General features: G+C 36.5%; 1 protein-coding gene across 5 annotated transcripts in view; it reads left to right on the top strand.

The window, feature by feature from the left end:
• LOC134536713 (heterogeneous nuclear ribonucleoprotein L) overlaps window positions 1–18,200 on the top strand; it is a 204,046-nt gene that overhangs the window by 50,868 nt on the left and 134,978 nt on the right. For all 5 annotated transcript variants that reach the window (XM_063376583.1, XM_063376585.1, XM_063376587.1 and 2 more), the window contains exon 4: window positions 13,154–13,239. In XM_063376583.1, the coding sequence (XP_063232653.1) occupies window positions 13,154–13,239 (86 nt within the window). The remainder of the gene's footprint in view (window positions 1–13,153; window positions 13,240–18,200) is intronic.

The raw sequence follows: 18,200 nt of genomic DNA, 5'->3' as shown, positions 1-18,200 counted from the left end.
TATATTTTTAAAAGTTTCCAATCATAAGTTCTTAAAACTTTTAAGTCAGTATGGCGAGAATTAACATTATAATTACTGTAGTCTTGGAGTAAGCATTTAAATGAGCACTTCCCTAGAAGCCATTAATTTTACATAGTGACCCATATTCAAATGAAATTCCTAAGTACGCCATCGAAACTGTACAAATCGCTCAACTGAGATTTACGCAGCGATCGTCAGCCCGTCACGCGAGGCACACGTAGTTGCCAGTTTCGACACCAGGCGCACCACTCGCTAGGCCCGTGGACAGTCTCTTGCTGCAAACAAGCAGGCTACTTGGATCACTATTTCGAACTGTACAAAATAACCATTGAACGTTCGATTTCCATCAAAAATATAATTTATACAAGATTAAATTTAGCTTTTGGATAAATCGGATTAATTAATTTTTGGTGCTCAAAAATATAATTTTGGTTGCTGCAAAGTAAATAATTCCCTTTTGCGCGATGTTTTTTTATTATTGAATGATTTATATATTTAAAAATGTAGGTTTCTTATCAAGAGTTTTTTTATAAATGAAATACCGTAAATTTTCGTTTTGAAAATTAATAAACAAAAAATGGATAGCTTAAATATTTAATTCAACGTTTTCTATCCTTTTAATTAACCAAATTTTAGAAAAAATTAATGAATTGAAAACGTCAAATTCCAAAATTATTTATTGATTTCACATGGAATGACCCCTACACTTGCATGCTTCTCGAAAACAAATATGGAGTTGAGTTTATCTTACCATATACATTTTAAAGAAAAAAAGTTTCTAAATCAATAGGGACACAGTTCACTGCATCTCCAGCAGTGTATTTTGTTTCCAGTGGCTTCAATCTCTCTGTTTTTTACATGGCCAGTCAAGAACTTCATGAAACACTTTTCCAAGACCTCACATAGATGGTAGAGGCTGTTGAATTACTAGCCAGTTTGTGTGTTTGCTATACTACTGTCTCACTTAACACAAAATTATAAAATTTTTGTACATACTTAAATAAACAAATACTATTTTTTAAAGTTATAGCAAACATTAATTAGAAGTATATATTGTTTCTAAATAAACATAAACATTATATAAGACATTCAGTTTCAAAAATATTACAGACATGTTGTAAAATGTGTGAATTCTACACATTTTAAAACATTTTTTTAATATTTCAGTCTCTATTTTACTGTTAGTTGCATACTTGCACATTCACATAAGTTCAGGCGCAAAATATTCAAACATGTTTGAAACAGACCTGGAATTTTATCCCTTTAACATAAAGTGCATTGCACATTTATGTTCAGCTCTTTTTTCATTAACATAGGTTCAGTTTTATTGGACGTAAATAATTTTTCTGACAAGGATTTTTTTGGTTTGCAAGAAAACTAATGCAGGTAATGCAGAATTGTAATTTATGGTTTAATAGGTAAATTACAGACACCACAAGTGCTCCATCATAATCACCATGTCATTGTTCTGCTTGCTGTCGCGTGGCGTAGGAGTGGTTACACACAACTTTTATCCATCAGAATGCCAGCAGTCACCATTTTTTTGACTGGGTTTCTTGAATGATTTATAGCCTCCATATCCACCATGTTGTGTATCTGTTTGCTGTAGTTAATTTGACTGCAAATATTTTATTTAAATAGTGTATAAATACTTCATGGTTGTGTGCGTTTTTATGAAGATATCAGTATGTTTGCTGCTCTGAATTTTTAGGGTAACTTGCTTTTATTATGTATTATGTAACATAAGTGGTGTGCAGTACTGGCAAATTATAAGCTATATATACATATATATATCCATAAAAGGATTACAACTACCGGATGCTCGATGTAAAGTCATGGTCATAAAAACTGAGCGTTTGAAATAATCTAATAACTAGCAAGTCCACTCGGGAAATGGTAGGCTCTTGGCAAAGAGGTAGGGGAGACCGGGGCAGGTTGTAACAGTTTTTGTATTTAATTTTTTTTTGTGTTCATGTATAATACCTAAGAGAAATCTTGATTGGGCAAATTATGAAAGAGCCCTTCTTCCATCTCAGGTATTTTGGAAACAATCCTGCTATTTTTTGCTGCACAAGGGGAAAACCGCTTAAGAGAAAACAGACCTTGGGGTTGGTTGTAACAGTATTTAAAAGTGTTTAAAAATTCAAATCCAGGAGTTATTTACAATTTATCGCGAACCATACAGGAAATATTAAACATATACTTGTTTTCACATATTTTGGCAGAAGGAAAAAAAAAGTCTTACGAATGCATAGTAGGTACCTAATGCTTACTCGGATATTCCATCTGATTGACAGTTGTGACAAACATTCATTTTCGATTTTTTCGCACAAGAAAAGTGTGACCACAATTGGCAGTCCAAACAACGAACCCACTCCTCACCAGGCTTGCTTGAAGAAAATGGTTCTAAACACACTAAAGAAAAACATTCACTGTGTCGTCCTCTGATGAGCTGCTGTCACTTTGTAATGAATTTCGTTGTTTTGGAGGAAGTTTTGTCTTAGCTTTAACACGTCTGCACATTTGTGGTAATTTCTTCTTTCCCTTCAGGAAGACCCGATTACTTCGTTTCTCATATTCTTCCTCCAGCGCATTCTTTTCCGGACTGTCCGTCAAAATGGCACTTTTCCTTGTTTTTCTGCCACCATTTTTTTTCCTCGGTGCGGATTTTGGAAGGGGCTGGACTGCTTATTAGGACATGCTTGAGTTTGATAATCTGGAGATTATTTTTTCCATATCATGTGAACAACTTGGTGCTACGTCTGGATTTGATCTGTCCTTCACAAACGAAGGAGCAAATCTGTTTCATTAAATATGTCTCTGTTGTAAGGAAAAATCCCACATTTCTCAAATCCTTGTTGGTTGTTTATCGGAGTTTTAGCTAGCGGGAAAGCTATTTTTAATATCGATGGAATATCATAAATTGTCATCTGCTTAACTGTTGCCTCTGGGGTTTTGTAGTTCCTTAACCATACATCCATTGCTGTGTTTATCTGTCTCTTGAGTGGTGAAAAGACACTTTGATCAAGTGGCTGAAGCCGATGAGTGCAATGAGGTGGGAACGATAACATAACTTTGCCATTTTGTTTTGCAAAATCTAGACAGACGGGAGATATGTGTGACTGATTGTCTAAAAGTAGGACTGGTGTCTCTAAGCTAGGACGAACACAAGCGACAAAATTCTTAATAAAAATCTAAAACTCGGCTTCGGTTGTCCATCCAGACTTATTTGCAGCACCTATACACCCTGTTGGACCATCTCTGATGAAGTGATCGTAATACCTAACTCTAGGAAAGATGAACATGGGAGGAATAGAATTGCCTGCAGCATTCACTGTCACAGTTAAGGTAACCAACTGTCCTCAATCGGCTGATGTCATCGCTCCAACTTGTTTAAAACCCTTTCCTTGCCATAATTTTGGAAAGATTTTGGACAGTAGTGACCCCAGTTTCATCTACATTCCAAATGTCATTTGCTGTGAAAGAGTGACGATCGTTGTAACAGTCGACGGGGTTGGTTGTAACAACTTATTGAGTTGTTACAACCTGCCCCAAATGACACTATTAAAAAATTCATACATTTTGACAAAGTAGTATATATATAATTTAAATGCCAATAACACATATGGAAAGCCAGTGTTTAGAATATGTATGTACTCCAAAGAGAGTTTTTAAACAATGTAAACACAAATTACAATAATTATGAATATTAAACGGGAAATATTTACTTACCTTGTCGAAAAACAGTCTTTCTCTTCTTTTTTCTAACGAGCATGTCTGACCGGCGATATGTTGCAATTCACACTGAGAGCAACTACAGGCGCTCCCGTGACTAAATGGAGAAGACTGGTGACTGGTTGTGGGACTAACTGTCGTGTTACAACCTGCCCCTGTTACAACCAGCCCCGGTCTCCCCTATAGAGCCTTATATCTTAAACGCAACATGTAACCAGTACAATGGATACCGGAATAAGTTCTTGCAGTTGTGTGTTTCGCGTCGCCATTATTCGATTTAACCTGCGAAAATGTTGTGTTATTTACCTTCAGCATCTAGCTGCAAAATATTGTTGAGAAGATTCATGAAAGTTACACAAAAGAGTACAGAGTCTAGTTACTTCGAAAGTATCTGGAAATCGCACATGTGGGACGTGATGACTGCCGACGCCACACTAAATTTAAGCACGGTGTAACCAGAAAACCTTATAATTGAGAGTTTACTGTACTCGGAAGAGTAAAAAGAATTGCGGCCTACATTGAGCTCAGATTTGGTCTTACTGTCCAGTGATTTTTCAGAACAAAGGTATGTTAGTCTGTGTCAATGCTTACAATTTTGAAAAAATGTCCCACGCTTAGACAAATAGATGGTCACTGTGATGTAACCAGTGTGAACGAAAATTAAATAAAAGCGGTTTTGAACTTTAAAAATTTAAGTTCAACAAGAGAAACTATAAATTAAAGATATAAACCAATGTTGGACTTCTTTTTTTGGCCAGATCCGATATGTAATAATGAAAAATTACTATACTATAGTAAATTAAAGCTAAAAATTCGTGTTTTATTAGGATGTATACTTACCTTATTGAAAATGTAATGGTTTAATTTATGACTATCTTATGCTTGTATTTTGAACAATGAACGTTTATTCAGTGTATTGCAGTAGATAATACATTTGATTAAAATACATTTGATTAAAATCAGCATTATATATTTAAAAAAAAAGTTAAATAGATGGAACATTAAAGGTTTAAGGTGGCTGGGTACAGAAATATAACCTGAGTGTCGGATAACCCATTAACGTATTGTGATGTTATCATTTATGAAATGTTAGGTAATGATTGAAGGGAAGTTACCGCGCGTATCCCGATTGCCGAGCTGAGAAGTGGTTGGCGAGAGTGCTGGCAGAAGGGGTCGGTCTCTCGCAGCCGTCGTGTGTTTGGCTTGGCACTGGAGCTTGTCAGGCTGCTAATTGTGTCGCTCCTCGGCAAACACGAGGTGTTGAAGCATCTGGCTCCCGCCACGACCACTCCATGCCCAGGACTGAGGCACGTTATTGCACATCTGAGGAAACCTTTCGAAAACCATACTTGACAGTAGTGCAGATTATGTTATCGAGCTACTTTTAATTTCCTTTCTTTCAGGGTAAAATGTGTATTCGTAGTATATTGCTGTGAGTTTCTATGCTTTATTATACATGATAAAAAAAATCCTCAGCATGAGTCTTGCAGTATGTGTGTGAACTTTTATCTATGTACTAAGTATGCGAAACAACGAAGGAATGGCTATACCTCTGGGATTCCGGTTCGGCTCATAATATTGTTATGAGTAGCGTTCAAAGTATAGCCCAATTGTGTTAGTCCATGTAATATTGGTTATACAAGTTTGTTTTACTACCGTGTTATCCTTCACACTGGACATTAGACTAATATCTGTCAAGAAAGAAATACTAACACAATTACTATTTACACATCCTTTTGGATTGTGACTCTGCAGTAACTCACTTTCTTGTGTTCTCTTTATTGGCGCACCACTGTTGCCTAACATTCTTTTAGCGCTCTTCACTTGTGCCACATCGATAATGCACCCTCGGGTCTGCCTCGCTTCCAGACATCAAGTCGTCGCTCACACTTAATTACAGGTATCGGCGTTTGGCTAACGAGTTTGTTCGTCCTGAGGGAGTGGTAAGGAAGTATCTAGTATATCTCCGAAGGTTTTAATTACGTGATATCTGGAAGCTGCGCTTGCTCGCCGGACCAGGAGCAGCCAGCACAAATTGTTCAGTGACAAATGGGAGCTGGTATTCCGAGGCCTAGTTCACACTTAAGGTACGCGCGCACTAGGGCGTCACGGTAAGGACAGACGGCCGGGAACGAACGATCGGTAGCTTCGGCCGTCCGACAGAAAGTTCACGAGAGGGAATTAAAAGACAGTGCGGTGCGTGCCGTACCGTCCGTCCGTCCCGATGAGTCATCGGCAAATCTTAGCAGTCGCACGTGCAGGACAGGACAGGATGACCGGTACCGCCATTTCAGTTGTTATACACATTGTGCGAAATGGATGTCTCAAAGTTAATAATGTTGGTTGAAAATTATGAAGAGCTATATAACATGCGGCATGCACAATATTTTAACATTACTAGGCGAGATAACTGCTGGGAAGAAATAGGTTCAATCATGAATGTTTATGTTATGGATCCAGAATTTACGCTTTCTTCGCCGTTTACGTTTCTCTTCCACTTCCATTAATATTGTACTAACAACTACAAGTTCTTCATCACTTTCCATTGCAGTGGCTCGGGCGACACTGTGCCGTCCGAAACAATTTCCGTCCGTACCGACCGTCCGTCCGTCCGTCCGTCATTGCCGCGACGCCCTAGTGTGCACGTACCTTACAATTTCCGTCCGTACCGTCCGTCCGTCCGTCCGTCCGTCCGTCCGTCCGTCCGTCCTTGCCGTGACGCCCTAGTGCGCGCGTACCTTTACCCGACAGCTGGGTACACGATGGCGGCAAAGATATCTCGTGGTCGAATAGACGATATCCGACTCGTGCCGTTGCCGTGGCCATCCGGTAGTTCCCGTTACGAGGGGCGGCTGTCCCTGTCGGCGAAACAAGCTGAAGGCATTGTAGTAGACATCTAGCCATCATGTGTCTAGTCGTCTTGTGTTTTCTTGGTTGAAGTCTTTGTATTAGGTAATGATAGACCTATTCTCTGGTATCAAACTCGAGGCTTATAAAAACAGAATTTTGACGAGAAATGCTTATATGAAAGTTTACAAACAACTGATGGCTTGAATTGAATAGAAGAAATATACAAAAGTTGTTAGTACCTTTCTTTATTATTTGTACATATCAGGTATTTGACAAGCACCAAAACGAATGAAAAAATAGTAATCTGGGAAAACATTTCCAAAATTGAGATTGAATTAGGAATAATATATATTTTATACGAATACTACTGACGCCGTTAGTTCGCAGGCCGCCGAGAGCTTCACTAAGCCGACGCAGAATGAAGGTTAAGTTGATTGACCTATCTATATGACCGTGGCCTTGGCATAATTTAAATGGCGGATAGTTATAGAATCCAAGAGGGCGGACACGGTCAAGGTCTTCCAAGATGGCGGTCAGTCATTGACCCTATCCTCAATCTTCGTCTTGGACCTTGCGCCAGAAATAACATTTTATACTACTTAGCTCCCTTTAACACCCTTCGTTATAAAAAAATGTGTTCAAATGAACTACTTTTTTTTCTTCCGTTTCTGGATGCGATAATAACGTAATTCTGTTTAACACTACATGTGGGCCTTACCGTGCCACTGAAAGTTGAGGGCATTTATTTTTCTTTTTGACTATATCAATTAAATTATTTAATTTAATAACCTGATTTTAAATATTTTAGGGTGCCAATTCCGAGTGAGTATTTTAATTAAATAAACTTTCATCGAAAAGTAAATATTTTCAAAAATTTGGCCAGTTTCAACAATATTAGAACACTAGGTTACACTGACCTACAGCATTATAGTTGTTCTCTAACATATATCACACTAACCCATAAATCAAATATCCCTAAAGTCTGAATTCGACCGGCCAACTTCGGCTGCAGTTTTATCATGTAAAAATAAGTTGACATAAATACTCATATACGACAGTCTTAAAAAGATTCGCAAGACTGGTATGTGTATTCGAATTTGTATACTAACTGCTTTTTTTGAAGACAAAAAAAAATAAAGAAACCCTTTTAGTTTATGGTTGGTATTCTCATTAAACAAGATTCTACAAACACTGACAATTTTGTTGCTGAAGTAAATTCATTTAATGAAAACAATTTAGGGTAACACCCTTAATGTTCTTATTTTATTAACGTGAAGTTATAATGTGGTGTTTAAAGGGTGATTATTAATCTACATGTCTAAAGTAATGAAAAAAGGCCGCCTTGTTGTACCTACTACCTTATACCCCACCAATATACTGTCATAAAATTAACATGTTAATTAAAGGATGTTTTACTTTAGATAACGGTCTAATTTGATGGTGCTCATCAATTGTGTTGCTAAAATTAAATTAAATATTTCAAAATATTAACAGTTAGTTCAAGACTCATCCAGAAATAAATTGAAAAGAAAGATAAAATAAACCGGCTGCTAACAGTGGTAGAGCAACTCAGAGAATACTTAACAATACCACTGGGTGAAATCATTAAAATGGTGAAATTATAGGTACCAATACAAGCGATTACATTAGCTGTAAACTGTTAAATAATTACTTACATTAAACTGTAAGAATAAAAATATATACTGAACCTGAATGTACGCATAGAAGTTATACAAACCCCACACATACATTACTATACCAAAATCAGGATTCAGGAATTAGGTGTATCTTTTTTTTTTTTTTTTTAAATTTTAAGTAACTCCATATTGGAGGAAATCACTTCGTGTCTGGAGGGATATATGTACTCCCTTGTGATAGGTGAACGTACAGTGTCCGTTCCAATGTATTGTATCTAGAATGAAAATCCCGTTTGCTATTGTCTTGAAATGTCTGCTGGCGATGAAACTGGAAGCCATAGATATCTTTTAATAGTACTTGAGTCAACTTTATAGTGATATATATATATATATATAAATCACTCAAATTATTCTCAACCTTCGTACAACCCATTACTATAGTTTTAACTTAGCCTAAATACTAAAATGTGGTCTCAACTTCAGATAAATATAAATTTCTTCAGGTACATTACAAAAACACTTTCGTACCATTCAACCTATTGCTCGTTCGAATCAACCAATTTCATGGGTAATCCTAAAGTTTATAGCCACCTCCACCAATTCGATTTGATTTTATAAAAGTTCTTATAAATGCATTGAAATATTTTACATATTAAATCATACCTTCAATATTTTGAAACTTGCTGAAATTATTTTGTAACAATTGAACGTTCTTTGAGTCGTCCACAACTTCCAGAAATGTTCATAAGTATACGATGACAAATTGTTACTCTGGACGAGACAGATGCTGTGGTCCAATTCGTCGACCTGGCCCGCCGCTGCCCAATCACCGTTATGACAACGACACTACGTATCTCACTCCAGGTAGCGGTGTGCGGAAATGTGGGACCACCAACACATTCCTGTGATCAGCTTGGCGGTACACATCGGTTGCTATTTTTGTCGCAGTGTTAATTTTTTTGCAGCTGGATATAAAAAGACTGGTGCTAAACTAAAAGTACAATTGATTCACATTTCAGCGGACTGCCGCCTGGCCTGCGCGCGGGAGTTGTCCCAGCGGGGGAGGAGTCGATTCCGTGCAATAATGGGCCGGCAGGACAGACTGGCATTTCCTGTTGTGCCGTCTATTTGCGGCTTGTTTGATCTGGAAGCCGGTTGTTTAGGAACGGCCCAGTCCATTAACACATCAGCTCGGCGTGGTCTGTATAGCAATGACGTCATGTGCGGCTTGATCCCCAACACTCGTGCTAGCTCCACGTAGCCAGGCACTGTTTGTGCTTTCATTTAGTTAGTATCTTCACGTCAACAATGCTTTCCATTAATGGTTTATTGTAGCAGACAGATATAAATAATAAATTTAACACGGGAGTTGAGTAGTATGATTTTTGAGTACCGAGAACAGGATGCAGGGTGTGGTGCTGGGGTCCGCCATATTGGTTTCTGATGTAACGGTGGCCATATAGTATTACCTTGACCTGGTGCCACCATATTTGATGACTTTGACCCTTGCTGCTATCTTGGGTGACTGACCTGGCTGCTATTGGATTGTTATTACCACAAATTTGTTTTCTATAACTTTCCGCCATCTTGGATTCTAGAATCTTCCACCATTTTGTTTTCGTCTGCTTGGTCACCATCTTGTGTCCGTCATGTTTTCTTTTGCGTGATTTCGCCAAATTGGTTTTTGCCTTTTGTTCCTAGTGTGTGCCAACATAGTTCTGTCTCACATAAAGTCGGTGTTCCGTCACCTACCAGTGTTGTTTTGACCATTATAGACATATTACTTTTAAATCTAAAGCGAGGCAATTCTTACCAAGAAAGGTCGGACCTCTGGCATGGAAAACGTACGCCTTTGTTGTCCACACGGCCACCGAGACACATACCACATGGTCAGTTCCATGTCAAGTGATCCAGAAAAAAAACTGGTTCCTTGACTATTTTATAATCAAATGGTGTTTATTGGTTGTTGATTCCTACATGGTTAGTGTGTCTAAAAAGAATTTATTTTTAAATTGTTTTCTTTTCGGAATTCCGATGGCAGCCATTTTTGTTTTAAAAAACACGCTTGATTTTGCGTCTGAACTTATACAGAAACTAATACTTAGCACGGAGGTCATACAGCAAAACAGTTAATACTTTTGGTCCAGAGGACCTCGGTTCTATTCCCAGTGGGGGAGCCTTCCTCCCCGTGCAGTCGAGACTATTGCACCGGTACATAAGGTACTGGGAAAAGTTCACTGAAATAAAAAAATACAGCTAAGTAAACGTCAGGTGCATTTATTTTGAATGTATTTCTAGAGTGTAATTTTAAATTAAATGATGTGTAAATAATTAAAATGTTTTAGCGCGAAGATTTGTTGTCTTGTAATTTGTGTATCATTTGATGTAGTAATTGGAGCATTAATGAATGATTTTATGGAAAAGAGTTTTAAAATTATGTCGAGAACCAAGAGGTTGTAAGGCGCCCGTTGAAAAATGATGAATATCACTTTAATTTAACATACACGAAATGTTTATTAAAAATTAAATTTATTTTAATGTTCTGCAAATGAAAATAATTTATATATATGAAATGATAAAAAAATGACAAGATTATATATAAAGTACATTTTAGCAGCAAGAAATTAAGTGACCATAAAAGAACTACAAAAAAGAAATTCTGCCAAAAAAATCTTTCGGACATACAAGCACAAATAAAAACATAGATTCCAAAGGTTTTAAAAATAAAATTATAAACTTCAAACATATTAGCATATTTAAAAAATAAAAACTTAAATTTAGAAAGGACTTAAGTACAAAATTCATATTATAATCAACCATTTTCCAGTGACTCAAACTTATAGTTACAAAAAAGGACTTAAATTGTTACTGTTTTTAGCTTAGAGCTAAACTTTCTGAGATATAAGCCTTTTTTAAAATAATTATAAACATTTATTCGTAAGGCACTTAATGCGTCTACTGAAAAATGATGAATACAACAAACACATTATAATACTTATATAATACTTGTTACGCTTGCCAGAGCTGCCAACCATTACGGATTTTCCGTAATTATTACGGATTTTAACCCCGAATTAAGGAATTACGGAACATCCCTGATTTATTACGGAAACGAGGCTTTGTGTTGCATGGTAACGGAGAAAATTCCGTTTCTGCTGTGCGTGTTTCGTGAACGCAGTTTGAATACATCGCTTGGTTGCTCAAATAATGGAACTAGTAAGTGTGCGCATGTACGATGTACTGTCGAAATAAGTAAATTAATTCCCGTGTTTTTAAATAATAATGGGATGGTATTACGTCCGTTGTACGATACAACTAGTACATATTCTCGGACTTATCGTTTGAAGGCTACTTAAATCACGATAATTTTTGTACGGTACTTTAGCTAACCTGTGTTGTGTTAATTTAATTCTTGAAAGCCATTTTTTTCATCATAGTGTTTTTGTGGTGTCTACAGACGTGATTTTATTTTATGTTTTTCGATAGTGTTGTGTTCTTCAGTGCCGGTTTTAGAAATGAAGCGTGTGACAGAATAATGTGTATCTGGAAAAAAAAACACGCAAGTCTTCAGAACTTTCGACTTAAATATTCAAAAGAATGGCCATGCTTGTCGTTTTCAAATGTTTGGAACGCCACGGTTTTGTAATGTATGCACGTGTGACTTTTCGATTGCACATGGTGGAAGGGATGACTGTAAATGGCATATTGAATCAAAGAAACATGCAGAACATTTTAAAGCCGTGACGAGCAATAAATCTATATCTTCGTTTTTTCTGTACATCTGAAGAAACGAAAGTAACGAACGCAGTTATTGTTTACAAGTCCTTGTGTTTGTCTTGTTGTTTGTTTACATGACATTTCTTATCCAACCAGGATAAAAGAAGCAAATAAAAATACAGTTGTTTTAAAGTTTAACTTTGAATACTTTGAATTGAAGATTCAAAATAGCCAGTAAAATTATTAATATTTCTTACATATTCAGATGATTGTATTGTTCAAATAGATTTTTTTTATTCATTAATTTGCATTGTTTTCATTTCTTTTTCTTTTGCATATTATTGTCCTTGTTTTATCTTGTGGGTGTGTTATGTTATAATGCCCAAGGAAAAATTTATCGTGCATGATTTACGCGTACTTTTTTTCATATACCTAATTGCCATTACTGATGGGTGTGATTTGAGGTTGGCAGCTCTGCGCTTCTATTATATTTTATACACATCTCTATGGAGTAGACATATATTTATGCTTCATGATTCGTTTGTCTCCAAGGTATACATTTCGCTTTGGTATGAACAGTCAGTGATGAGCTTAAATGTATAGGATGAGAATTTTGAGGTCAGTCGTTTTGCACTACATAATTTAAATTCTATCATAAAAACGTTCTTACCTTTATAACTCTGCAATTAGGGAAGGAATTAAACGAATGAAAAAAAAAACATTTTTAATCTTTAAAAGGTACGCCATATCTCCAAACAACCCCAGGCGCATGCCGCGGAAATTTTGGAGACCGAGTGACCTTTGCTTCACTTGCGGTGGTCGCCGTGGCCACTCTAGATGTATGCATCCTCCTTGGTGTCGTGGCGGCGGAGGGTCGATGGCAGGTCGAGAGCCTGCGTGTGGCGGTAATTGCGCGCTATTTCGGGAGCTCGGAGCTCTCTTCACTGATTGTTTCCAGGTCGACGTGACTGCCTGAGCTTGAGCCCAACGCTGCTCGCCCGCCTAATGGCCCGCTAACTGCCTTCATTGGCATCTGGGAACGTCAGCACATAGCAACTATTCCAAAACCATGCTAACTCCAAGTTATATGTTTTCAGATTTTGTACATTCGCCAGAACTCTTAGTGTAGTATTGTATATTTCTGTTCGGTTTGTTTGCTGCATTTTACACTTTTTTTTTCTGTTTTGTTTCAGGATGTTCTACACACAATCTGTTCTCCAAATGGTCAGGTACAGAGAATTGTGATCTTCAAAAAGAATGGCGTCCAAGCTATGGTGGAATATCCTTTAATGCTAAGTGTATTTAATATGCATGCATTTTGTGTACAACTACGATAGTGATTGTGTCTAGGGGTTGTTAGTATTTGCTGTGTTGTGTGCGTGGGTGGTTACATACGCAGCAGTTAATGTACGAAGAAGGTTTTGTTTGGTAGTGAGGAATCTAATGGGCGTTATGGATAATATTGTTTTTTACTGGTGAATCTTTTGAGCACGTTAATCGTCTTAAATGATGTATGCTACCCATCTGTAGAATACAATTTATGGTACTGTTTTTATCAAAATAATAAGTAACGATATTTATTTATTTATTGTTAACGAATTTAGAATTGTGTAAATGTTGGTCAAGTTTACTGTGTTTTGCTGTATCACTGTAAATATTTTTCTCCGATGGTGATGGTGGACACCAATTTCCAATTATTGTACGGTTTTAATTATGTTAATGCAGTCAATTCTAAATCACAAAAATGAAGGTAAAGATAGGTTACATTATATTGTATTTAAATATGTCCTAGTTGCTAGATTGTTTAGTTGGGAATTCTGGGCACTATTCCCTACCTGAACGCGTAAGGGTGGAGGGGGGCGGGGAATAGTTTATTTGAGGATGGTATCCTACTTTATCCAGAGGTCTCTCCACCTGTACTGATAATAGTATATTAGAACCCGAAAACTCAGAGGTGCGGCATTGTCTGGGTCCCTATCCCAGGAATAAGACGACAGCACTCATAAACTTCTCATGAAAACAACCTTGTTATGCCATAAAATTATAATACAGGATTATACTGTAATGAAGTGACATCCTAGACCAAGGCTCGCGCACAGCCGTGACGTGAAGTAAAGGTAAGTGCAATATTTCCATTTGAATAACCGGCAATGTTTTGTCTTGGACTTTCATTACCCAACTTTGAGCCGTCCTAAAGCTTTTTGCGAACAATCACTAAGAATTAACAGTAACTATTTATTTGTCTTATAGCTCGTTTAAAATTCATATTTTGACTTATAACAAAACTTCATAAACATTTGGTGTGAAATGGCAACTGTTTAAGATTACTTAGTTAATAAAAATAAGTTGAAAATTACATTTGTGGCTTTGTTTGAACACATGCTACATACAAGAGCATTTCAAAAAACCTAACTATTAATAACAATAAAATAAATCCGAATAATTGTTATTACGAAATGTCACCAAATTGGCTTAAAATATTTTTTCCATTAATTGGTAAGCAGACGAAATCATTTTAGCCGACATGATGAAAATTCGTAATTATTGTCCAACAAGATTTGTAAAAAAAATTCTAAAAGTAATAATATATTACCTATTATTATAGTGATGTTTCGGTCGATTTACGTCCTTGATACGATAATAGGCAGTACAGAATTACTAAATTGACTCATTATACAATCTGTTGTAGTTCCTCTAATAATACTAAGGACTCTTGGTACTCTATTGCTTTTATTATTGCCACTTAATCACACATACACTATTCCAGTTACAATGTCTCTAGTCACATGAGTGTTGTTTTGTTCTCGTACGAGGTCCCTGTCGTCCGACCCTTCTACGTTACTTTTGCGCAGTATCATCTTGCAAATACCTACCGCCTTCTCTGCCATTCCTGGTCGGGATAGCTACATATGGAATTGCGAATTCCTAAAACATCTTTTAAATTATTTCACTATTTTTAATGTAGTCACAGATTCACTGCTTTTTTCAAATAAAAATAAGCTATCTAGAAGATCTTATCAGGAAAATTGTAACATAGATAGTAAACTATGTAGCTAAGAAATATAATTCACAGGACACAGACCAGGTATACTCAACACAACTTTTCATGCAAACCATCACTAATTCAAACATTGTTTTAATAAAAAAAGTAAAGGCCATGTAATAATTTTGCTAAGTCAGTCATGTCCTATTTCCAGTGTTCTTTTGGGACAAACAACAGTTTATTTAAACGTTTGCCTTGCAGCCTATTTCGTTGTTGATTGACGATTTGTGCCGCTTTAGAAAACAAACGTTCAGATGGGACTGAAGTTCCTACAATGGTTAAGTATTTGTATGCAATTGTATGCAGTTTGGGAAGCTGAATCTTTAGATCATTCCAAATTTCTAAAGGGTTCTCATTTAAACTGCCGACTGGGCTATGCAAATAAGTAGATAGTTCATCTGAAATAGAATCGTCAGATTTCATCGTTTTCCAGCTCTTGTGGACTAATTTGTGGTGATCTTCCCACAGAGAAAATTTTTCTTCTGCTTTGTCAGACAGATCTGACTCTGACGAATCAGATTTCACAGACTCATTTTGTACTCTACTTTTCATAAGTTCCTTGATTTTTGAAACAGCCATGGAGCAAGCAATTGAGTCCGTGAAATGCATTTTCTTATACCTGGGGTCCAAGATTGTAGCTATAGCGAGAGGAGTTACTCTCTCTATAACACCCATTCTCTTGTCAATCTCTTTCAGGATCAATGACTGCAAATCTTGGGCAAGAGACTCTTCGACTTTAAGAGGTTTAACTTTTAAAATAAGACAATGGATAGGAGGTATAACTTGACTGCTAGTGCAGTACTTATCACCTGACACTTCCTTAGTTGCAGCTTCAATCGGTCGCAGAATTTGAAAAACCAAAGAAAGAATACATAATTCTGACGCAGTTAGCATCGGTGGTTCATTTTTATGACGAATGACTATATTATTGACGATGCTGCGAATCTCCAAAAATCTCTCGATCATATAATAAGTACTGTTCCATCTTGTTGGGACCTCTTGTATCAATTTAGTTTCTTTCTGGGTTGCTTCACGTAATTCAATACTGGCTACATTGCTTTGTTTAAACCAAGTTACTATCTCTTTTAGTTTGGTTATCAAGTTTCGCAGATTAGTACACTGCTGTATAGCATTGTGTGCAACCAAATTCAACGTATGTGCGAAACATGGTATATGCTTTTTTCCAAAAGCTAAATCAACAGCTTTTACCATGTTAGCTGCATTATCTGTGACTACAGCTGAAACTTTGTCACTATCTATACCCAATTGAGCACAAGTTTTCAGCAGCATTTCAGCTATGTGTTCTGAAGTATGGCGTACGTTTGACTCGTACACTCCAAGAGTGATTGAAAAAAGATCATTACCTTCACCGAAGTGTGCTGTTATTCCTAAAAAACTTCTCATGCTCATTGTTTCAGACCACATGTCAGTAGTAAGAGTAACTTATTCAATATTAGACAAATTATCTTTGAAGACTGTTGATAATGCTGCATATTTTTTATCATCACATCGAGTCAACGTTGTTTTACTAGGTAGTTTATAATGTGGCGCAAGAACTTTAATCAAACTGCGAAAGCCGTCATTTTCAACAATTGTAAATGGTTGATTGTCTTAACACATCAAATATATTAGGGCGTTGTTAATTCTTAATGTTTTCTCACCTCTCTCTGAAAAAGTGTTAATTTCTTCAAAACTTGACACAATAGACTTCTGACGTTTTGGAGCTGGAGGGATAGAAACATACATCGTCTTTTGAAGAGTAACATTTTTTATGGGCATCACTAGTCGATTCCATTTCCATTATGCCAGCAGAACTTGTTGATGTTGATGGTAGTGGATCAGAGCTATTGAGGACTAATTGTATATTTTTCTTAATTGTGTTGCTCTGAATATCGGATTTTTTTAGAACATCCATTATTGAACTCTTGAAAAGCAGCCTTATGTATATTTTTTAAATGGCCAATTAAATTAGTTGTATTGCCACAAGATTTGATTAATTTTTGACAGTCTACATTTTGCACAGTTATTGTTTCCTTCAGTTTTATCGTAAAACCTCCATACATCACTCTTCTTGGAAGGTGCCATCGTACGTGTTGCAGAGCTGCCAACCATTGCGGATTTTCCGTAATTATTACGGATTTTAACCCCGAATTACGGAATTACGGAACATCGCTAGTTTATTACGGAAACGAGGCTTTGTGCTGCATGGTAATGGAAAAATTTACGTTTCTGCTGTGCGTGTTTCGTGAACGCTGTTTGAATACTTCGGTTGGTTGCTCAAATAACGGAACTAGTAAGTGTGCGCATGTACGATGTACTGTCGAAATAAGTAAATTAATTCTCGTGTTTTCAAATAATAATGGGATGGTATTACGTCCGTTGTACGATACAACTAGTACATATCCTCGGACTTATCGTTTGAAGGCTACTTACATCACGATAATTTTTGTACGGTACTTTGGCTAACCTGTGTTGTATTAATTTATTTCTTGAAAGCCATTTTTTTCATCATAGTGTTTTTGTCCGGTTTTTGTCGTGTCTACAGACGTGAAAATTTTTTTATTTTTTTCGATAGTGTTGTGTTCTTCAGTGCCGGTTGTAGAAATGAAGCGTGTGACAGAATAATGTGCATCTGTGGGAAAAAACACGCAAGACTTCAGAACTTTCCACTTAAATATTCAAAAGAATGGCCATGATTGTCGTTTTCAAATGTTTGGAACGCCACGGTTTTGTAATGTATGCGCGTGTGACTTTTCGATTGCACATGGTGAAAGGGATGACTGTAGACGGCATATTGAATCAAAGAAACATGCAGAACATTTTAAAGCCGTGACTAGCAATAAATCTATATTTTCGTTTTTTCGCTACATCTGAAGAAACGAAAGTAACGAACGCAGTTATTGTTTACAAGTCCTTGTGTTTGTCTTGTTTGTTTACATGACATTTCTTATCGAACCAGGATAAAAGAAGCAAATAAAAAGACAGTTGTTTTAAAGTTTAACTTTGAATACATTGAATTGAAGATTCAAAATATCCAGTAAAATTATTAATATTTCTTACATATTCAGATGATTGTATTGTTCAAATAGATTTTTTTATGTATTAATTTGCATTGTATTCATATTTTTCTTTTTCTTTTGCATATTATTGTCGTTGTTTTATCTTGTGAGTGTGTTATAATGCCCCAGGAAAAATTT

The sequence above is a fragment of the Bacillus rossius genome, chromosome 11 (genome assembly GCF_032445375.1).
Source record: "Bacillus rossius redtenbacheri isolate Brsri chromosome 11, Brsri_v3, whole genome shotgun sequence".
In the NCBI taxonomy this organism is placed as follows: domain Eukaryota; kingdom Metazoa; phylum Arthropoda; class Insecta; order Phasmatodea; family Bacillidae; genus Bacillus; species Bacillus rossius.
This window is presented reverse-complemented; position numbering and strand designations above follow the sequence as displayed.